Source organism: Erythrolamprus reginae, chromosome Z (genome assembly GCF_031021105.1).
Source record: "Erythrolamprus reginae isolate rEryReg1 chromosome Z, rEryReg1.hap1, whole genome shotgun sequence".
NCBI lineage: Eukaryota > Metazoa > Chordata > Lepidosauria > Squamata > Dipsadidae > Erythrolamprus > Erythrolamprus reginae.
The window spans coordinates 137,626,342-137,649,298 of record NC_091963.1 but is presented as its reverse complement, the minus strand read 5'-3'; the positions used below and the strand labels follow the sequence as shown (position 1 = coordinate 137,649,298).

Genomic DNA, 22,957 nt, shown 5'->3' with positions numbered 1-22,957 from the left:
TATCCTGAGGTTGGTAAAATGAGGACCCAGATTGAGAGGCAGCTATTTGCTTTTTGTGAGATAAGAGAGGATTGTGAGAGAAGACTGTTGCTTTTTGACTGGTGGTAAAACAATCTCTTTAAAATTGTGTAGAGACTGGCAGTGCGGTTACTTAACATCGTGGGCAAGAAATTATATTTAACTATTTCATATTTCAGATAAATGACATTATTTGGCGTATAAACCTGGAATATTAGACAAGTCTCCATGGTAAGAGACGCTCTACATTTACGTAGCTCTATGGCGCTTTCTTTTTTTAGATTGAAAACTTCCGGTTGCGGAGAATGGACTTCCGGCGACGGCCATGTCTTAGATCGCCGAGGTAACGTTTTAGCCCGGCTGAGTCAGAAACTTCCTGTTTTTTTAACATTTGGACCAACTTCCGGTCGAGAGAGAAAAGGGACGGTCGTGCCTAGATTGTCATTCTTGCATAGTATATTCATTATTGGGTTTTGATATATTTCCGGTTTCATTGTTTCAGTTTCTCTATTGGCTGTTGGGGGAGGTAGAGAAGAAAAATTGAGGAAAAGCGGATGCCTCGAAAGGTGGGAGGACGCAGACGCGCGTGCGCAGAGCGGGACGGCGCGTACTACTACAGTAATTCTCCGACCGAGGGGGGGATTTCTGCCCTCAAAGGCTATCGAGCTGCCAAGGAAGGAGGAGCCGGCTAAAGAGCCTTCGAGCTTTTCGTGCGCTTGCGCTGTAGGACCCCCTTCGTTCTCTTCCCTTACCTCCCCCCACGCCCTTTCCACCGATTCATCTACGGGGTGCGAAAGAAAAAAAAAGCTATGAGAGACCGAACGCAGGAGCTGAGAGAGGTGAGAACGCCGCCCGCGTGCCCCTTTCTCGACGCACGCGGCTTAGCCCCGCCCACAACGGTCGCGCTTGCACCTCCCTTGGCGCCACCGACCGCTCTGGCTTTGCTTTGCCCTCCGCTGCTTCCTCTCGGCTGTTCTCTCTTTCCCCTCCTCCCTCCCCCCCCCGTCGCAAATTGGTGGGTTTTCCCACCCACCCCCCTTTCGAGTCAAACGGTTCATCCCCTTTTCCCTCATGACGTGCAACTTCCTCTCACCGCTGAACCCCATTCACACATCCTCTCCCCACCACCACTTTTTGACTCTGGGTGTCTCCCTCAGTTGCCTCTCTTCCTGGCCCTGGAGATAGAAGGTCCTCTCAGGCTTTGCTTGACCCTTCTGCCTGTTCTCTCCCACCAGCACGGGAATGGGACGAGTGTATAACAAATGAGAAGAGTTAACAATCCTATTTAAAATGGCGACCGCCCCTTTTGCCTTTCCATCATCTTTCCAAAGATGATGGGTCTTTGTCTCCCCATCACGTCTAAATCCTCTTGGCTGCAATTTTCTCCTACTCTCCATAAAATGGAGGCTGCTTAAAAAAAGAAGGTTTATTGACGAACAGAGCCAATAACAATACTCAGTTTTGGGACATCTTGACCCCCTTGGCTTTAGGCATGGATAGATTCTTATAGGGCTCTTGAGATGCTCCAGGGGGGTTGATATTCTGATGTGGTGGATGAAATCATATTATGTCCTAAAGCTCATGTCCTCTTTTTTTAGAATTTGAGTGGGGGTGTAAATTCTTAAATCTCATCAGCTGGAGCGTAAGGTGTTTTATTTATTGATAGATTGTCTTTCTTAAATACAAAAATAATCTCTAAAAGACCAGGCATCTGCTGGTGATTGTTTTCCTATAGGAGGAAGAGTAGGGCTGCTTTCTGCTTTTAAGAGCATGTTTTCTCATTTCTCCTTTTGGGAAATATATTACTCTTTAATATTCCCTAAAATATTTTGCGGGGGGGGGGGCTTCCTACACTCCACTGTACTTCATTTCTCCCCTCCTCTACAAACCTATAGCCTATATATATCCCCCCTCCCATTACTTTTCTTGGCATGGTTACTGGCACCCCTGAACTCTCAGTGTCAACCCAGACAAAATTTAAGGCAGTCTTTCTCCACCTTAGCTACTTCAAATGTGTGGACTTCAGTTCCCAAAATTCTCCAGCCAGCCATAACAGCACACAATGGCTGTCAATCTGAAGTGACAAAAATTGAAATAGGAAAGGTATGGGAGCCATCCTCAACCTGGAACACTACAATTCCCAGTAGCTGATGCTGGCTGGGCTCTAATGGAAATAATAAACGCACCAGGTGGGACAATACTCCCAGGTAGCCAAGGGTCAAATGCCACTTCACAATCTAATGGAGAGGCAATACAATTGATTACCATCAGTAGGGAGAGCTAACCTGGATTCCAAAATAAGAATGAGGCTGATTGGGTCTTTTGATATGCAATTGCAGTGGTAGGGCAGATTTTAATTTTGTCTCGAAGGAGGTTTGCAAATATGTTCGTATAAAATTATTTACACATGTATTTATGCATGTATTTTATCATCTCAGCAGTTGCCACTAAATCTATATTCATTATGCCTATAGATTTCTCCCCCCCCCCCCTTTTTTTTTTTTTTGTCCCTTTGACTCATTGTCTCCTGGCAACTGTCTGGAGATGTCATTGCAATTTTCTTGGCAACATTTTGGAAGTGGTTTGCAAGTGTTTCCTTTGTAGGTTGAGAAAAAAATAATTGGTTCAGTCACCCAAGTAAATGCTGAAAGATGGGATTAGAAATCAATCTCTCATTTTCTAGGTGATGCCTTAAACACTATCCCCAACCTGGCTCTCTGGACTTTCCTTAAACTTCCAAAAGTCTTCAATCCCTGTGTAGCTGAATAATTATTATCCATTATTCAGTTTTTTAAAATACAAATTTTTAACCGCAAGGAGACTGATTACAGTTGCCTATGGCTTTTGTTAGAAAGGGCACTGGTTTCACAATTTGATGAAAAATGTTTTTATTTCCAATTAATAAGATAGATTTCTAAAAAATTTCTAAAGGAAGGGAGTTAGTTCAACTATTCTCAGAACATAATTGTGGTTTTTAGAGCAAAACCCTACTAATTAAGCAGGGCTGGATAATTGTAATAGATGGTTACATTTTTAATTGGCCAAAGCATTTATCTCTAATTAAATAGTAGCAATTATTCTACTACTTTCTCTTACATTCTGAGAAAGGAGACTTTTGCTTTTGGAAACTTATGATTCCCTAAGACCTTTGAAAATGCTGTGCCAGTTCTTGGTGTCTTCTGAAAAACATTTGATGCGACCAAGTTTAAGGATCACTGAGTTACAGCAATGACATAGAATTTCCAAGAGAGGAAATTTATTGTTAAGCTAAGGGCTTTCCAAACTTGGCAACTTTAAGATTTGTGGACTTCACTTCCTGGAATTCCTGAGCCAGCCATTCCAAGTTCCCAAGGTCAGCTTTTTTCCTCTCCAAATTCTATAAAATGATATACCATTAAATATAGTGGTTAGCAAGATAGCCTTTTTTGGTTAAGCAGTAGCATTAAACTCTGGATCCATGCACAAAAACCTGCACAAACTTTGCAAATTATAGCCACGTCTTATACAACCAGGAAGAGGTAAACCCAGTTTCATTTCAGTCATCATAAGTGAATTCTAGATGTCTGGGGCTGGGCTACACTATTGGATTGCAGAAATCTGGATGAGTCCTACATGATTGGAAAGATTTTACATTTCCTGAATCCATTGATAGTCCAGTTAATGTAGCATTCAAATACAAGTAATCCTCAACTTACAACCATTTGTTTAGTGACTGAAAAAGTTTTAAGTTTTATTGGATTTATATGCTGCCCAACTCCAGATGGACTCTGGAAAAAGGTGACTTATAACCAATCTTTGCATTTGCATTGCAGTGTCCCTGTGGTCACATGTACTTGTATATGTATATACTATATGTATATGTGCTTTCTCAGACATACTATACCTGATTTTTTTTTTTTCTCCCACAGAAAGATGATGAGTCAGACAATGAAGATGTTGAGCGTGTGGCTCTTGTTGCAAAGCATGGATTAGCAAAACACAGTAACTGCCCTGACCCTACTGATGGATTATTCCAAATGGTATCATGATCTTCTTTCCAAGCACTTTGGGGTTGATAATCTGTGTGTGTGTGTGTGTGTGTGTGTGTTTGCATGTATATAAATAATAGTGAAATATTTACTTATTTATTCGTTTGTTCGTTTATTTATTTATTTATTTATTCAATTTTTATGCCCCCCTTCTCCTTAGACTCAGGGCGGCTTACAACATGTTAGCAATAGCACTTTTTAACAGAGCCAGCATATTGCCCCCACAATCCGGGTCCTCATATATATATATAAAATATTTTTTTGTCTTCTGTAAAAACTCTTCATCTCTGATTTCTCTCCCTGTAATGATTACCCACTTAAGTATGTCAACTACATTCCCTATTAACGGTATAAGATACCCCTCCCATGAACTGCTTAAAGTCCCCTGGCAATGAAACATTCACACCAAGCTGAATTGATCCTGGATGGCAACAGGGAGAATCAAGGAACAGTGACCCAAATAACTCAGATTATTTATACAGTAGTACCTCGTGATACGAACCCCTCGTCTTATGAACTTTTCGAGATACGAACCCGGGGTTTGGGATTTTTGTGCCCCTTCTTACAAACTTTTTTCACCTTACAAACCCGCCGCCGCGAATGCCGAACCTGGAAGCTTGACAAAAGTTCAAGTTTGGCCAAGAAGCGCCGCCGCCCGGCTATCATGAACCTGGAAGTTCGGCAAAAGTTCAGGTTCGGCGTTCAGGTGGCCGCCGAGAAGCGCTGCCGCCCGGCTGTCACCTCCAGGACTCCAGGAAGGACGTCTTCATGACGTCAAAGCTCCGCCCATGGAATTCCCTATTGGGATTCCCCACCTCCGTTTGAGCCTCCCGACCGGTCGACAGCTCCGCGGCTCTTCTGCAAAGGTGACAGTCAGGCGGCGCTTCTCGGCGGCCTCCCGAACCCAAATGCCAAATCCGAACTTTTGCCGAACTTCCAGGTTTGGCGTTCAGGAGAACACCGAGAAGCACCCGGCCGTTTCAAAAGGTGACAGCCGGGCGGCGGTGCCCAGCAGAGCACCATTTTTGCTTTTTTTTTTTCCTTGCACGCATTAATCCGTTTTACATTGTTTCCTATGGGAAACATTGTTTTGTCTTACAAACCTTTCACCTTACGAACCTCCTCCAGGAACCAATTAAGTTCATAATACGAGGTATCACTGTATTCACTGGCTGTATCTCAAAGATAGTACAGCTAGCATGCTGACCTAGTGGAAAAGAATCGGTAATGAGAAGAGTATCAAGATAAGTTTATCCAAAAACATTCTAATCTCATGCTGTAATAACACTATGTCTTCATCTTTTTTAAAAATCTGGTGTTCAAAATGTAAAAGACTAAAGGTGCATCAGCTTTAGTTCTGCTTTTGCTCAGAGCTGCTCAGCAATGTCCAGCCTCTCCTCATTCAAGAAAGTAAATACTCTTGAAACTTGGCATTTCAAAGGCAACCTTTTATTGAACAAAAGTGATAACATGATAATGAAAGAAAAGCAGCCTCTGAGATTCCTGAGGCAATATAGTTAGAATTAAGGAATTAGGAAACCCCTCTTAACAGTCTGATGTGGATTCAGCCAATCAGCAGGTGTGAATATGCTGTTGAACCGGCTGCTCTGAGAATGCGATAATCATCCTCTTGAAAATATGTGCCACCATTCTCATCCTCCAATTATTTAATTCATTTTCTTTCTTTTTAATTTTATAAGCTAGTTCCTGGTTTAGAAAAGAAGGCACATCTCTACGGATACTATGGGATACTGCTAAAGCCTACATAAGGTCTAGTCATGACATATACAAGGAATAGGACTAAGATAAGGAGGGAAGCTAAAAATAGATTGGAAGCAGAATATAAGGATTTGGAAAATCAGTTACAGTTACACAAAACCATAAAGTTAAGATTATGATGGAATTAAAAAAAACATAAACTAAATATTTTGTGAAATGATATAGCAAGGAACATTATAATAGCAAAACAGAAAATCCATATTCAATGTTTTTAATTTACTAAATATTCTGTATCTCTTTATATTTGAATTTAGTCCATTTATGTTAATTGAAATCATCTTAATTTCATCCTTCATATTTATTCAAATTTCATTAAGGCTTTCGCCGTTCTAGTTATCCTTATATCTCTCTGTTCTCCTTATAATTCCACCTCCTGTAGTATCAACTCTTGTTCAAAATCTTGTTTCTGTATCTTAACTAGTGCTTCTTTTTGTTGTCTCATTTCTTTTTGTTTCATCTCTCTTATTCCTTCCAGTGATTGCATAAAATTTTGCCGAAAGAAAATTTCTGCCTTATTAACTGTCTAGTCGCAGTCTTTGCTCACATCATACCAGCATTATAACTTCCAGCATAAGCCATCTGAAATTTCCTCCTCTCTCAATCAATTTCTTCATTAGGAACAGATGTTCCTTTCTTAAATCTCTTACTCTTCTTGGTATCTGCTTTAGGGCAACAATCTCTTTTTCTTTATATTTAATAGTTGTGTTCCTCAATTTCTGCAAGTTCTGTTCTCAATGCTTTCTTTGTTAATCTCACATGAACTTTTCTTGTCAATTTACGTCTCATTGCATATCTAATATGTACTCTATAAGCTTCATCTATATCATTGATCATTTTTTCTTTGCTTTCCTTCAAAACATCTGCCAATAATTCTGCCATTAGCTCAACCAAGTTTTTTTCCTTGTCTCCCACCACATTTTGAAATCTTAGATAAAATTCTGATCAATCCATTTCTAATATTATGATAATTTTCTCCTGTCTTCTGTCAAAATCTGCCAGCTTCCCAAACTCCATCTCAGTTGCATCAACTTTACTTTTCACTTTTTATAGATGTTCAATTTTGCTATCAGCTCCTTCTTTTATATCTTCAGCTATCTTGCCAACTTTATCTTTGACACCTTCAATGTTCTCTTTGATATATTTAATATCTTTAATGTGTTCACACATCTCCTGCAACTCCCGTATCTCCTGTTCTTACTCCGTCATTAAGTTATCTCCCTCTTTTGATTTCTGACCTGGACTGGGTGCTGGTGCTGTGGATGTTGCTGCTGCATATGATGGTATCTTCTTCAGTGCCATTCTTGTCTTCGACCCAAATAGGATTATTGGATGTAATCCAATATGATGTAGCAAACCCAAAAGAAAAATTGAGAAATTTAAAAAATGCAAAAAAGACAGAAAAAAAGAAGTTATATCCAATTGGAGGAAAAATAGTATTAAAAAGGGAGAAAAAGATCAAAGAGTTAATTAGAAAAAAAGAAAACGGGAAAAAGGGAAAAGCATGAGGCTAACAGTAAAAAACAGTCCAGACCAACATAATAAATGTAGGGAGAGAGAAAAAGAAAAGAAGAAGATCCTAAATATTCAAACTTAGACTAATGAGCAAAAAGGAATAAAAAAAGAAATCAACTCCCAATAGTAAAGCTTCAGGCTCTTGTTTGTCTTAATCCAATCTCATTAAGGAGGAAAGAAAAAGAAAATCACAGCAGAGTTTATCCCACTTAAACTATCTAGTAGCAATAAACTGTGGTTATAAAGTTCAAGGTCAACCAAAAATAAAAAATAACCCAAACAACAACTATAACCCATTTATAGGGGGGGGAAACCATCAGAAAGAGGGGGGGAAAATCCCAATCATCACTAAATTGCACTAGCCCACAATATATATTGTATTTTTGGAGTATAAGACGCACCTTAGTTTTTGGGGAGGAAAATAGGAAAAAGAATCTGCTTACAGGTATTCATCTGGCTAGTGTCCTTCGTCTGGTCAGCTTCAGCACATTACTTTATCCACTGGTTAGAGCTTTAAAAAAACTATTCAGAGAGAGTAACAATGAAGGAGCTTGCAACCCAGTAAGAGCTGGGAACATCATTAAGCAGGTAGAAAGAAACAGTAGGAGCAAGTAGAGCAATAGAAAAAACCCTGTAAAGACTTAGAGCTTGGAAAACATTCTTCTTCCTAGAGAGTAACAATGAAAGAACTTGCAAGCCGGTAATAGCTAGGAACATTGTTAGCACCTGGTTAGGGCTGAAAAGAAACATTCACAGCAAGTAAAAGAATGGAAAAAAATCTACAAAGATAGGGTTTAGAAAACATTCCTCACAGAGAATAACAATGAAAGAGCTTACAAGTGGGTAAGAGCTGGGAACATCATTAGCACTTGGTTAGGGCTGGAAAGAAATACTTGGAGCAAGTTAGATCAATGGAAAAAACCCTGCAAAGCCTTAGGGCTTGGAAAACATTCTTCGTACAGAGTAACAATGAAAGAGCTTGGGAACATTAATAGAACATGGTTAGGGCTGGAAAGGAACATCTGGAGCAAGTAAAGCAATGAAAAAACCCCTACAAAGAAAGGGTTTGGGAAACATTTTTGGCAGAGAGTAACAATGAAAGAGCTTGCAAACTGGTAAAAGCTGGGAATATTGTTATCACCTAGTTAGGGCTAGAAAAACATTTGGAGCAAATAGAGAATGAAAAAAAAATCAAATACAAGATTGGGAAAGCAATATTCACAGAGAATAACAATGAAAGAGCTTGCAAGTGGTAAGAGCGGGAAACATTGTTAGCACCTGGTTAGGGCTAGAAAGAAACCTATTCAGAGCAAGTTAGAGCAATGGAAAAACCCTGCAAAGATTTAGGGCTTGGAAAACATTCTTTACAGAGAGAAACAATGAAAGAGCCTGCAAGGTAAGAGCTGAGAAGATCATTAGCTAGGGCTGGGGGAGGGGTTGTTTGTTTGTTTTTAAAGCTACATTCAGATTATAAGACGCATCCTAATTATCAGCCTCCTTTAGGGAGGAAAAAGGTGCATCTTATACACTGAAAAATATGGTACTCTTCAACTTCTTTAAAAACTCATTCTTCAGAGAATTGAAAGTATCAAACTTAAACTAAATGCAAAATTCCAATCTCGTTCTCCAGTAGTAACAAAATATTTCTCTCTATATATAATGTTCAAATTCAGGGTCCAAATCCCCAAAAAAATTATAAAAGGCTTTATCTTTGGAAAGAGGACACTTTCCCCTCATTTCTTTAACTTCCAAACAATTATTAAATTTTAATAAAATGCTGCTAACCAGAAACAGTCCTTTCCAGCTACCTCCCTCTTCTAGACCTCTGTTTCCAGTCTTAAACTTTAAAATCTTTCTGAAATCAGCTCTTTCCTGTTACTTCAGTTACTTCATTGCTTTAAATCATCAATAATTGATTTTCTCACCCAGGTGACTAAACACTCGTTTCCAGTCTCGAGCAAACGTTGCCGGATTGATAGTGATGAATTGCTCCCAATGAGCTGATGGTCAGGGAGCTTACTGTTGCTACCTGCGGGGGCTTGCCATCACCCCATGCGATTCACAGCAGGTGCACCCCTTCTTCGTCTCCTATAGAGAAACTCTGGCCCAAAGGTGCAGTTCGATCACTTCCCACAGTGATCTCCCAAGGGAAACCACTGTGTCGTCCGGAGGTTGGCTCCTCCCCCTGAAATGTAAAAAGTGGTCACACATTTTACAACCTTTCTTGTCACAGTTGTTAGGGAATCACTGAAGTATCTAAGTTAGTCATACAGATGTTAAGAGAATCCGGCTTCTCCATTGACTTTGCTTGTCAGAAGGTTGCAAAAGGTGATTGTATGGCACTGCATCTGTCAAAGATATCAGTCAGTTGCCAAGCTACTGAATTTTGACCATGGGGATGCTGCAATGGTCATAAATGTGAAAAATGGTCATGTCACGTTTCTCAGTTCAGTTATAACTTCAGTCAATCAGTAAACAAAAGGTTTTAAGTTGAGGACTACCTGTATATTATAATGTATTAATGCTTGCTGAAAGAAATAAAAACAGCAACAACATGCTTCTGCCCACTTTGTTACCTTGTAAACCTCACTTAACTATAATAAATGGGACTGGCAATTCTGTCACCAAGTAATACAGTCATTAAATGAGACATCATGTGTTTGCAACTTGAAATCTTCCTTCCAGTTTCTCCATTGACTCTGCTTGGCTATGAAGTGAGCAAATGATTGCAGGGATGCCCCACTGGCTATAAAAGGGACAACAAGTTGTAAAGCTAATTTTTCAGTGCTACAGTAACTTTGAATTAAAAATGTCGGTTATTTAGTTAGGACTATCTGTAATTATTTTATTCCTCTGAAATGATTTTTAGAAACAACCTATAGAACCTAGAACAGTGGTTCTCAACTTTTATTTCTCTGGGCCCTTTAAAATCTATGGCCACAGACCCCTAGGACCTAAGATTTAAATCATATAATTTGTTCAGGCCTTCACGGACCCCTTATAACATCACACACAGATGTGTCCATGGATCACAGGTTGAGAACCACTGATCTAGAACAATTATCAGTGTTTCTGAGCTCCCTGAGATAAGATCATGTTTTCATTCATTGCTAATGACCATGTTATTATTTATCCCCTTTATAGACACGTGACATCCGTGAAGCCTTGAAAGTCTTGGAAAGCAAAGTGAAGGACCTAGAGAAAAACCAGATTACAGTCTTGGCTTCACCAATCCCTGATGACAGTAGGTTTCCAGCTATTAAGCTTCAATCTGCCAATATATACCATGTGGCTTAAATGTATATGGCATCTTGAAGGCTGTTGCTTACAAAGTTACATGCTCAAAAATTCCAAACAGAAAGCTAACATCAAATGCCACAATCCCTTTTTAAAGCTTAATTAAATTAGAACTCTAGCTTAAGATGACATGGAAAATATGACAGAAAATACCATCCTTGGGAAGAAATTAGTGATAAAAGAAAAAACATGCTTCAAATAGGATACTTATACAAATGAGGCAACAAGGAATATTAGTCAATACTGATCAAGAAAGCAAGAGATTTTTGTTCAGTTGAGAGTAGGAATCAAGAATAGAAACCAGCCTGTTTAACGAGAAAAAATAACTTGCACTTACTTTTAAAATAAGGACAAAGAATTTGTGCTGTGAGTAGAATTAGAAGAATTATTTTGGCAGTAGAATTTGTAGTAGAGATATAAGAACTGAGGTTTGGAGAGAGAGAGAGAGAGACTACTAAAGAGAAATAACTATGCAGTACAAGTAGTCCTCACTTTCTAACTGCCTTGCATTTAAAGTTAGAACAGCATAAACAGGTTTTCCAATCCTTGCGTTTAAGGCCATCATAATCAGGTGATCACTATTTGGGCATTTCAGAACTGGCTTGCAGCTGTGTTAATAGAGAAGGCAGAAATAAAATTGTAAACTCTGCTCACGTGATATTTTGCTTAAACAGTTGCAGCACTTAGCAACAGAGCTGCCAGTACCAATTGTGGTTACTAAGCAAGGGCTACCTGTACAGAAGAAAATGAGCAGTTATGAATCAGACTTTCAGCAAAGGCTTTAAGGAGACAGTTTTGCAGAATTGTTCAGAAAGAAGTGGTGTGACTTAATGGATTGCAGGTAGCAATAGCACTTACTTACTTACTTACTTACTTACTTACTTACTTACTTACTTACTTACTTACTTACTTACTTACTTACTTACTTATATACTGCTTCATAATGCTTTACAGCCCCCTATCTAAGAAGTTTACAGAATCAGCCTATTGCCCCCGATAGTCTGGCTCCTCATTTTACCAACCTAGGAAAGATGGAAGACCAAGTCAACCTTGAGCCAGTGAGGATTGAACTTCCAGCAGTCATCAGAATTAGCCTGCAATACTACATTCTAACCTCTGCAATTGTCTGCAGCAAAGCAGTCCTTGGCCAGCAATGGGCTCAGACAACAACCAATCCTAGTAACAATATGGCTAATGCCTGCATTTACGATTTTTATACCTCTCTAGAGGTGTCCTGGGTAAAATCATAAACAATCATGATCACGTGTTTTTTTGCTTTGTGACTGCTTTGCTTAACTGGATTGACAGTCCCTAATGCTGTCACTGAACGAGGACTAAATTTGTTTCCATCATTTACAGGTAACCCTCATTAGTTTCCCAAAGGAAAGGTGGGAGCTAGTTTGTAGCTCAGTCACAATGCTTGCAAAAATAGCATATGATGAAAATTAATATTGTTTTTTGCATTTTAATGTGTTTTTTAGATACAAAGCAAGGCCTACAAAAGCTGCGTGAGGAGATCAAGGAGTTGGCAAAAAGCATCAGATTCAAGCTGAAGGGTGAGTGCGTGCACAACTTCTGAGGAAAATAAAGACGGTTGTATCTTGACTCTTCAGTTTGGGAATTAATACCTAATGCTCTGAAAAATATCATATTTTACTACCCAGAGCTCTCTTTCTTGAAATAAGCTTTACAATCTCACTATATCCACGTCTTAATTATGTAGGAATTGAACCCACAAAGGAGGAACAAGATGAGAACAGAACTTCATTCAACAACCGAATGAAGAGAAATCAGGTGAGAAGCAAAGTAATTTGAAAGCATGCAGCCCTCCTTCAGTGGGTCGACCTCGGGGAAGGCACAGAGTACTGTGATTGCCACATCAGAATGAAATGACAGAGAAAGTTTTCTCGATGAGACGACCTCGAATGAATCAAGACCTCTCCTTTTTATTGTGTTTTACTTCTCTGACATGTGGTACAGAATAACCAATTCGCGAACGCCACATACATTAAGCCAGCACCATATAAGGCAAACTTCTCTTGTGGCTTCCCTATAGGTAATTAATGGAAGCTACATTCTTTGCCTTTTTCTAGGATTGTGTGTTTGCAAAGGAATGTCAGTAATGCATACCGTATATTTCCTTATATGGAAGTTAGCTATAGGTTTTTCTTCATATTGCATACCAAGTCCATACATGGTCTGCAGCTTGCTTATTCAGCCTGGACTTTGGTGCCTTTCCATAGAGGAAGAATTAAGGTTTTATTCAGCACATAATTAGGCTTAAAACATCACTCTCCAGCAATATCTTATTTCTAAATTTCAGTGCTTATAAACCTATGATTACAACAGTAATTGGTTGTCTTGATGGGGAAGCAAGGTGAGGCATAAAGGGTCTGCATAACTTGTTATATATATTTCTGCTTCAGCATGGAATCCTTTCCCAACAATTCTTGGATCTCATCAATAAATGCAACTCTATACAGTCTGATTACCGAGACCGAAATCTGGAGCGCATCAAACGACATCTACAGATTAGTGAGTATTTGTGGTTGCTTTCATTAGGTACAGAAAATCTTCAAAATATGTAAAATGGAATTGCCAAATATTATTTCATTTCCCCCCAAAGTATTTGATTTATCTACCAGGCAAGCTGATCAGACATTTTATGAGCAATTCTTCAAAGTACGCTGGCCAAAACAATTCGAGTCATACTTCTGAAACAGCACAAAGACCTCTGAGAACACCTGATTGATATATTCTGAGAAATTAAGGGAACTTTCTGGAAATATAATGAAGCATTCCAGTGTGAGCCTGTTCCATTTTGTGATTTGTTGCGAAATCTCCAGCAACATAATTGTTTGGATGTACATGTGTGAAAACAAATGTGAACTTCATAGTTTAATAATATCATATAATTTTCCAACATCCAAATACTGGCCTAAGTGATCGGTTTAAATTCAATTTATACACCCGATGTGTCCTTTGTAGGGTATGGTTAAAGACAAGATAGGCCAGAGCATGCACAGAACAGCAACAACAACTGGGCATCTTGCTCCTGTGAAGCTCAAATGTAGCATCGGCAGGTTTCCATTTATAAAAATGCCATGTTCATCTGTAATCTTTATGAAGAAAGAAGATGGATACACTGTTACTTCTTTGGGGATGATTTCAATCTGCCAAAAACAGGAGAGCGTACCTCCTAGTGCAGGGGTATCAAACTCAATATTATTGAGGGCCACACCAGGGTTGTATTTGACCTCAGGGGATGGGGGAAGTATGGCTGAGGGGGAGTGACCATGTCAATGTCACTCATGTTGGGGGCAACCTGGGCGGGGCTAGGAGAATCTTTTTGGCTTCCACAGACATCTCCAGTATTCTGTCAGCGAAAACAGGAGCTTGGGTGGGGCACACGTGGCCTTCCCAAGCTCCATTTTCAGCTGCCATGGTCTCCTACAGCACAGCAGCAGATTGTAGACCAGCCCCCTGTTGGCCTGAGCTGAGCCAAGGCACTGCAGGCCGGTCATTTGCTGTGACCAGGGTGGCCAGTGGGTCAGATCTAAGCATCCCATGGGCTGGATCCAGCCCATGGGCCTTGAGTTTGACACCACTGTCCTAGTGTGTTTTCCAGCAAGTTGGGAAGGCATCTGGCCCACGAGAAAAGTGTTTTATAGTTCAGTACCTGGGATCCCCATTCCCTTGTTTTTTTAAAAACGAACGGAAGACAGCCTAGAACAGTGATGGCGAACATTTTTTGGTTCACGTGCTAAAAAGATGTGTATGGATATGCTAGCATGCATGTGCCCACATGCCTTCCCTTCCCCCTACTCATATGTGCTGGCCCCCTTCATGTGCACAATCCCCCCCTTTCCCTCATATGCGCATAGGCCTCACTGAAGCCTGGGATGTGAAAAAGGGGCAAACTGGAAATTTGGAAAAACGAACTCCTGGTTTTCCTGAACCCCCAGAGTGCAAGAAACAGCACAACAGGCTGTTGGTTTGTCTATTGCGTAGTTTCTTTGCACTCCTGGGCTTCAGGGAAGCTTCCTGGAAACATCCGGAGGGTATAACGGCCTTTCCAAAGGCCGAAAATCAGTTGGCGCACGCTGGAGCTGACATAAAGAAACACCTCGCATGGCCTCTGATATGGCTTCATATGCCACCTGTGGCTCATGTGCCATAGGTTCGTCCTTAAAGCATGTCAGACAAAATCTGCCTGAGGAAGAAGAGGAACCATCTCTGAATGTTTCATTTTATAAAGTCCTTCAGCAATGTATGCTATTTATATATTAACCAAGTCATTAGCCTTCAGAAAGGTAGCATCTGAGGGATAATTCCATCCTTTAAAACACTGTTTCTTAACCATGTGATAAAGATGTCTTGACCAACTCGTAGCATCAAAAGTTGAAACAACTACACTGGTACCTCTACCTAAGAACGCCTCTACTTAAGAACTTTTCTAGATAAGAACTGGGTATTCAAGATTTATTTGCCTCTTCTTAAGAACCATTTTCTACTTAAGAACCCGAACCCGGAAAATTTTTCCAGGAAATTTGAGAGCGGCATGAAGGCCCAGCCAGTTTCCTGCTATTCCCTCTGGGTTTCTCTCTTTGGCGCAGTATATGGGTGGCAGCCTTACACCGTGTGTATGGGAGGCATGTGCTCCTCCTCGCCGCCTCAGAGTCCCTCTTTTTTTTTTTTGATTCCCCTCACCTCACCTTCTTCTTCAGCAGCGACTGCCTGCCTCCTCTTCCTCCTCCTCCTCCCATCCAAATTCCGAGCTTTTATTTCTTTTCTAATGGTTTTGCACACATTATTTGCTTTTACATTGATTCCTATGGGAAAAATTGCTTCTACTTACAAACTTTTCTACTTAAAAACCTGGTCACGGAACAAATTAAGTTCTTAAGTAGAGGTACCACTGTATTTGTAAAATCACAATCGCAGTCATTTCAACATCTCTGTAGCAAATGGAAAGAAAGCAAACAAGCAACAAAGGTATCTGATGATATCACCCAGTTGTGAAATACAGAGGGTTCTTACCCCTAACTTTATCAGGTTCTCTGCCTTTCTGCTATGCAGTTTGCCATAAAAGGGTGTTGTGGTGGCAGCACAGAACAGATAATTTCAGAATTCCAGTGCCGCCCTTGACTTTGGGTCTTATGCTTCAGATAGAGCCCCATAATTTTTAGATTCTGTTCAAACTTCAAATAAGCCTCAGAGAAAAAGATATTTTTAACTTCATGTCCCTTTTCTGATGGAAAAGTGAAAAAAATACCTTGCTTATTAATAGTGTATTTTTATTCCTTTCAGCTGGTAGCCCGGGGGTAACTGATGACCAGCTGGATGAGATGCTGGAGAGCGGTCAGACAGAAGTATTTATTCAAAATGTGAGTAGCGGAATATTGGAGCCTTTCCAAGGAGGAAAAGGCTCTAAACAAGGGGATTCATCTACCTCACCTTTTTTCATGCAGATCACGAAGGACACACAAGTGACAAAGCAGGCTCTCAATGAGATCGAAACCAGGCACAGTGAAATCCTGAAATTGGAGCGCAGTATCCAGGAGCTACATGACCTGTTTATGTTCCTGGCTACAGAAGTGGAACTGCAAGTATGAAGTGGAAAGAGAGAAAAGCAAGGGGGTTGTGTTTTGATCAGACTTTGTTGAATCATACCATCAGCCGGATTGCCTTAGTAGGGTTTACACTAACCAGTTGTAGGTTTTTGTGGTGTCAAAGATTTCCCCCTGCTTCTTTGGAGATGCTAACCACTGACCTTTGGATTTCTTGCATGGAAAGGATAGGCAATTTATTTATTTATTATTTATTTATTCAATTTCTATGCCACCCTTCTCCTGAGACCCACGGTTGCATAGAAATCAAATTAATACTTCCCCAAAGAGAGAAAGGAATATTTGTTCAGTCCTCTCATTTCCTTTAAAAAAAACTGTTCTAACTCTCTACAAGCAGCCAGTCTCCTTCCTATCAGTACTGTTGTCAAGTAGACTTCCTGTATGGCCTTTCTAGGAGGTTTTACTCACCAAGAGCCATGGTGGCATAGTGGTCAGAATGCAATCCTGCAGGCTAGTTCTGCTGATTGCCGGCTGCCTGCAGTTCGACAGCTCAGTGCTTACCAGGCTCAAGGTTGACTCAGCCTTCCATCCCTCTGAGTTCAGTAAAATAAGGACCCAGCTTTTTGAGGTCAATATGCTGACTCTGTAAACTTTATAGCCCACTCTGTTTAGAGTGGGCTGTAAAGCACTAGGAAGCAGTATTTAAGTCTAAGCACTACCACTATTAATAATGCAAAAAGTTGAGTTGCTACATTTGAACAATTTTGAACTGCCATTTGTTTGCTTTGTTTTCACCTTACTTGTAGTTGTCCCATAATCCTCTTGGTCTCACTGCTTTTTCTGTTCTCCCCCCATCCCCAAAGAATTGGTTATCTCGCCCCAAAGCTCCTTATCCCAAATGCTCCCTTTTGATTTCATTCAGGGAGACATAATTGACCGGATAGAGAAGAACATTCTAGACTCTGGGGACTATGTCAAGAAAGGGCAAGACCACCTTCAGCAAGCCCAGGAGAGTCAGAAGAAAGCTTTCAAGGTAAACTGCCCATATCTGCATCCCTGAACTTCCCACCACAGTGGAGCCCAAAATCTCAGTTGCTAATTGGGGCAGTAGTTAAGAGAACCACTGCAGTTGGTTAAGTTAGTAACATGTTATTAAGTGAATCTGGTTTTCCCCGTCAACTTTACTTCTCAGAAACTGGCAAAGGGGGATCATGTGACACCCCATGGCATGGTGACAGTTGATCATGTGACCCTGGGGAGGCTGCAGCAGTCATAAGTGTGAAAAAGGGTCATAAGTCACTTTCTCAGTGAAATTATTACTTCGATTGGTCACTAAAAGAACTGTTGTCAGTTGAGTATTACCTGGGTTCAGTACACACATTCTACCATGTTTTCCCCAAAATAAGACTTACCCTGGAAATAAAACCTACCCTGATTCTTAAGCATACACCTAATAAAGGCCCCACCTCAAAAATACGTGCTAGTGAAGACGGTAAGGGTGGCTAGCATAGGAGGCGAGCTCATGCAGGCCAACAGTGTCCAGCAGCAGCTCACACAGCGCAGGAAAGTTGATTTCTTATCCAAGCAGCAGGGGTACACGATCTGAAATCGCAGCACAGACTGCGGGGAAAGCTAAGAGTCAGGCTTGAGTGGCAGCTGACTGCAGGAGACTTGTATTAGCATAGAGGCACTGGTAGCAGATGGCCAGAGATGCAGGAAATAGGCAGGTAATCCAGACGCGCCGTGGGAAAGTGAAAAACAAAAGCGCCTTTAACTGGTGCTGGATACTGTCAGTCCCCACATGCTTGCCGCCTCTTCTGTGCATGCTGGGAATGGGACTGATCACCCTGAAATTGTGTTTCCCTGAAAATAATCCATAGTGCTTATTTTGGAGCCCCCAAAATATAAGATTAGGTTTTATTTTCGAGGAACACGATATAAAATGAAATACCCTTCCGCTGTATCCTGCAAGGGTTCACTCTCCTGGGAGTTTCTGCTTTCACTTGGGGGGAGGGGGGGGATAAGATGATACTTTGAATCCTTGCAGTCCAAAATAGCTAACAACACATGGTGAACTCACAGGGAGATGAAAGGTGCATTGAACAAATAGGCTGTGTGTGAGGATGTTTCTTTTTTATTCCCTGAAGCTAGCAGAGAAAGAATCAGTATAGCAGGAATTGGAAACGCTTTCCCATCTGTATTTCTTCACATCTTTGTGCCTTCTCTCTTTTGCCTTTGGGACTCTGCAGAAGAAGTTCATGATTGGCATCTGCTTGTCCATCATAGCATTAGTCATTATCCTCATCATCATCCTGAGCATTGCACTTTAGAAGAACCTCCCCACCCCCTTGTGTCTCCCTTCATGCTGCATGATCAAAACCTGATGGTACGTACAAGGAGATGAAAACCTAAGATTAAACTTGGGCAGGGTTAAGCTTGGTTGGCCCACTAAGCAGTCTTGAACAGAGACCTGGTGATGAGATGCATCCCTAAAAATGCTTTAAATTATAATGTATTAAACTTGTATTTATCGTATTTCTCTGTGTATAAAACACCGGTGTATAGGAGATTTTAGAGGAGGAAAACAAGGAAAAAAGTATTCTGAACCAAATGGTGTAGTATTAAATAGTAATAGGATAGGATGGAATAGAATAGAATAGAATTCTTTATTGGCCAAATGTGATTGGACACACAAAGAATTTGTCTTGGTGCAGATGCTCTCAGTGTACATAAAAGAAAATATAGATTTGTCAAGAATCATGTGGTACAACACTTAATGATTGTTATAGGGTCAAATAAGCAATGAAGAAACAATCAATAAAAATCTTAGGATAGAAGCAACAAGTTACAGTCATACAGTCCTAAGTGGGAGGAAATGAGTGATAGGAATGATGAGAAAAAAACTAGTAGTAATAGTAGTGCAGACTTAGTAAAAAGTTTGACAGTGTTGAGGGAATTGTTTGTTTAGTAGAGTGATGGTGTTCAGGGGAAAACTCTTCTTGTGTCTAGTTGTCTTGGTGTACAGTGTAATAGTAACCTCTCGAGGGGTTGGGTTTGTGGCTCCTAGTGTTTTTTGTGGGAAATGTCTCCCTTCCTATTAGAGCTTTTTGGTTGAGGACAGAGTGGAAATAGTGACTCTCTGGAATTGTTTTTCTTTCCTTTTTAGGATTTTCCTTGGGCTGCATCTCTATCCTGGAACTGTTTCCCTCTCACTGGGGAGGCCTTTGCACTACAGATGACTGGTGGGGCTCCTGCAGCCCCTCCATTCCTGAAAGCACATGCTGCCTATGACTTTGAAGCCTTCCCTATGTTCAAAACCATGTCCATATAATGGTCATAATCTAGAAGACGGTCTCTGCTGCTTTGGTTTTGATCTTTGTGGATTATTTTCGTATTGTTTTTCTCAGTGGATACTGCTGTCCTGACTCAGAAACGGTGAACAGCCACTTCCATGAAAGACTCCTCAAAGAAAGAACCCTTTTTTGTTGTTGTTGTTGTTGTTGTTTAACCTTGTAAAGACACAACAAAGCAATTCATCGAGCAACCCTAATTTTCTTTTACTGATCATGGCACTTCCCCCCCCCCCCCTTTAGTTGTCTCCCAAATCCTGCTTCAGCACCTTCCTCCACCTATCATAGTTTCTGCCATGTCACTTTTTAAAAAATAGGCTCCTCCCCACCCAAAATATTCTTGCACCAGAGAGCAAAGGAAGGTAAGAATATTCTGCAGAGTTTGGGTCAGATCTTGATTTTTCCCATCCTATGCTCAACCATGTAGGAGGAAATCTACTCTTCATCCTGAACTGATCTGTTGGATTTTTCTCTTTGTCTTAGAGACACAACCTAGTTAGATAAATGATGGAAGATTAACACATCCTGGTCCATTCTTGGCTGAAATATTGGAATTGCCAAGCTATTCACACACACACACACACACACACACACACCTTTTAAAGAGCTGCTCTTGTGTCTTTTCTCCACCTATGTGCCTTAGGATTGTGTGCCCAGCATTTGGTTGCGCCTACAGATGGCTTCATTCTCTCCCTTGAATCTTTTGATCCTGATTAATATTCCAGTGCCAACTTTAAAAGGATTGAGATAACTATACAAACTTTTACCCTTGTGGGATTTGCAGAGAATGAAATATAGCCTAAATGTCATTTTTAAAGGACCAGATTAAATCAAAGTTTCAAACGGTCTAGCAAGTCAAGTCATCTGGTATGTTTTTCTATGCAAATCCAGTTACATTATTTTGGGAAATAATGATGCAAGTGGAAATTAGGATCTACTAGTCCTGTTTTTAAAAATCCAGAACTTTTGTATTTTGAAAATTATCAGAGAATTAAGCTCCCCCCCCCCTTGATTGCTTTGAAGTCTCAAATGTACTCAAAAGCAGGCTGACTATATTTTGTAATATAAAATAAAAGCACTTTTAAAAACAGTTACAAATTAGTTTGTCTCTTTTTTAAAGAGATGTACTTCTTCTCAATCAGATCTTGAGAGGCCTTGCTACTAAATGTTCTTTAGCAAAGTCTGTAGTAAGGTCTCATCTATGATTTAGAAATGAGGTGAGAAGACCAACCTGGCATTACCAAGAACTCTTATCAGGACATGACTGGGTCCAGAAGTGTGGATGGATGTTTCAGAAATGTATCCTGTGGAGCATCAAGTGTATCAACCAAGAAGGCATGAGTAGCAATGTTTATGGTCACCTAGAAGTTTCTTAAGGCTCTCTGGAGCTTTATTCCACGGACTTCAGGGTATGAGACCCTCTTCATTTAAATCAGGGTCTATGGGTTTGTTGCTGTACCAGCTGCATAGCAATCCCCATACCTGAGTTTCTGGACTCATTGCTAGATGAAGCTTGCAAGAAGCCATATCTGGATGTACAAGACTTGTGGACTTCCAACTTGGCATGCTGGCTGAGGAAATCTGGAAGTTGAAGGTCACAAGTCTTAAAAGTTGCCAAGTTTGGAGATCCCCTGTTCTAGAACAAAATACTTTGCTTCTATTGACCAGTAGGTGAATGAAAGGATGCTGCTAGCATCTTCATCTGAATGCAATGTTCTACATTAGATAGGTAATCTTGAAGGGTGGGGCCTAAATTTATGTCAACACATCACGGCTATGATACAAAAGTGGGCGAGATCAGAAATTGTTACGTTGAGTTGGTTATGGTTTTTTTTATAAATTATGTGTCAGATCTGTGGTTCTGCCATTTCTTAGGGGAAGTGGGGACATGGGTCACTATTGTATATTTGCTTTAATCCCTTTGTGTCCTATATAACTTTCGCCCAGCACCTCAGTATTTGCAGCTTATGGGGAATGTAAGGGAAGGGAGGGCCATGTGGGTTGCATTGGCTGAAAGCTGGCAGAGAAAGACCCTGAGAAAGTTCCCTTATTGTGTGCTTAGAGTGGCCAGTACAACATCTTCATATCTGATTAGCTGAGTCTACATCTGACTGTTAGGAAGGGTCTCTAATTTCTTAATTCTAACTGTATTGCCTGAGGGGTCTTAGAGCCTGCTTTTCTTTCATCTTGCTATCACCCCTGTTCAATAAAAGGTTTCTTTTAAAATGCTAAGTGTCAAGAGTCTTTACTTCCTTGAATAAGGGGAAGAGGGTGGATCTTACATTATGTTAAACCTATTATAGGATTTTTCCGAATCTCAAAATGCTTTGATCCAATATCTGGCAACTGATAGCCAAAGATGCAAAAGTAGTTTTGGGCTTGTGCAGCACTGCACCCATAAATTATCTCCTTATTCTTTTAATCCTCCTTTTATGGAATTCAGTGGAATTCAACCTTATGAGAATCAGATAATATACATATTCATCACATATATAGTGATGAATAGAGTTACATTCTTAAATATCTCCCAATCTGCAAAATTGCATTTTGGTGTAATCCGGGGATGGTGGTTTTGGCTAGCTTTTTCCCATGCAGGATTGGGAGCATAAGAGTAGCAACTGAGTTGTGTTGGAGAAGAGAAGCAAGCTTTTATGTTTCAAAAATCTATTTTATTCAACACTTTGGTGGAAAAAAAATTCCGCCACCAGTTGTGTGATTGGTTTTTTTATATTTCTTTCCACTTCCTGAGTTGGCCTCATACAGGATATACAAGGCGGGAATTAAACTGTGACGTGAGCATTTTGGTTTCCATTTGATGCTTGTAAAAAAAAAGGCTCTGATTAACAGTACTTCAAATAAAATGTACTTTCTCTCACTCTTCAATTTAATGTCCCCCTGAGTTTAGTGTTCAGAAATGCCTGGATATGTGTAATCATCCTGCATCTGTGAGATGATTCTGATTGTTATTATTCAAGCAGTTGTGTGACCTGGTTAGTATGATTTATTAATGGAGGATGACATCAAAGAAAGATGCCAATCTCTGGAAAGTCATCATCTTGTCATTAGTCTCCTACCACCCACGCCAATCTCTCCCTCCCCATCCCTTCCTCCTCTCTCCCTCTCCCTCTCCCCCTCCCTCTCATTAATACAATACAAAAATTAAATGGACAAATATTCTCATGATTTATTAATTCTTATATTCTGTCACATTAAATTTTAAAATAACAACTGGGTAACAGCTTTTGCAGGTGTCTTGAGACCACACCTAAAAGTAAAAAATCATAAAAGGATATTTAAGACCACCAGTGACCTACATTAAACTTAGTCTATACTGCAGTTTTTATGCACTGCATAAGCGGAACTGGGGAATCCAAAAAGGCCCAAGGATTTTTTTAAAAAATCT

The 22,957-nt window shown here is 40.3% G+C and overlaps 1 protein-coding gene across 3 annotated transcripts; it reads left to right on the top strand.

The window, feature by feature from the left end:
* Window positions 1–333: 333 nt before the first annotated feature.
* On the top strand, window positions 334–20,644 carry STX4 (syntaxin 4). Of its 3 annotated transcripts, none has more exons than XM_070729372.1 (11): window positions 334–857; window positions 3,927–4,037; window positions 10,482–10,581; window positions 12,116–12,190; window positions 12,358–12,428; window positions 13,061–13,169; window positions 15,945–16,021; window positions 16,106–16,243; window positions 17,127–17,237; window positions 18,454–18,590; window positions 19,371–20,644. In XM_070729372.1, exons 1-10 carry the CDS (start codon window positions 828–830, stop codon window positions 18,532–18,534), a joined length of 903 nt encoding a protein of 300 aa, XP_070585473.1. In that variant the 5' UTR covers window positions 334–827; the 3' UTR covers window positions 18,535–18,590; window positions 19,371–20,644. The 3 variants fall into 3 exon arrangements, with proteins under 3 accessions (XP_070585473.1, XP_070585475.1, XP_070585476.1); XM_070729374.1 differs by having other exon boundaries at window positions 381–584; XM_070729375.1 differs by lacking the exon at window positions 334–857 and adding an exon at window positions 927–2,121.
* The last annotated feature ends 2,313 nt before the right edge of the window (window positions 20,645–22,957 follow it).

Bases quoted from the DNA above. Each gene is read 5' to 3' on its own strand.
- STX4 (XM_070729375.1), top strand. From the start codon at position 1,789: ATGTTTTCTCATTTCTCCTTTTGGGAAATATATTACTCTTTAATATTC. The intron at 2,122-3,926 runs GTATGGGAGCCA...TTTCTCCCACAG, and splicing joins CAAAAATTGAAATAGGAAAG to AAAGATGATGAGTCAGACAA. The intron at 12,429-13,060 runs GTGAGAAGCAAA...TTTCTGCTTCAG, and splicing joins ACCGAATGAAGAGAAATCAG to CATGGAATCCTTTCCCAACA.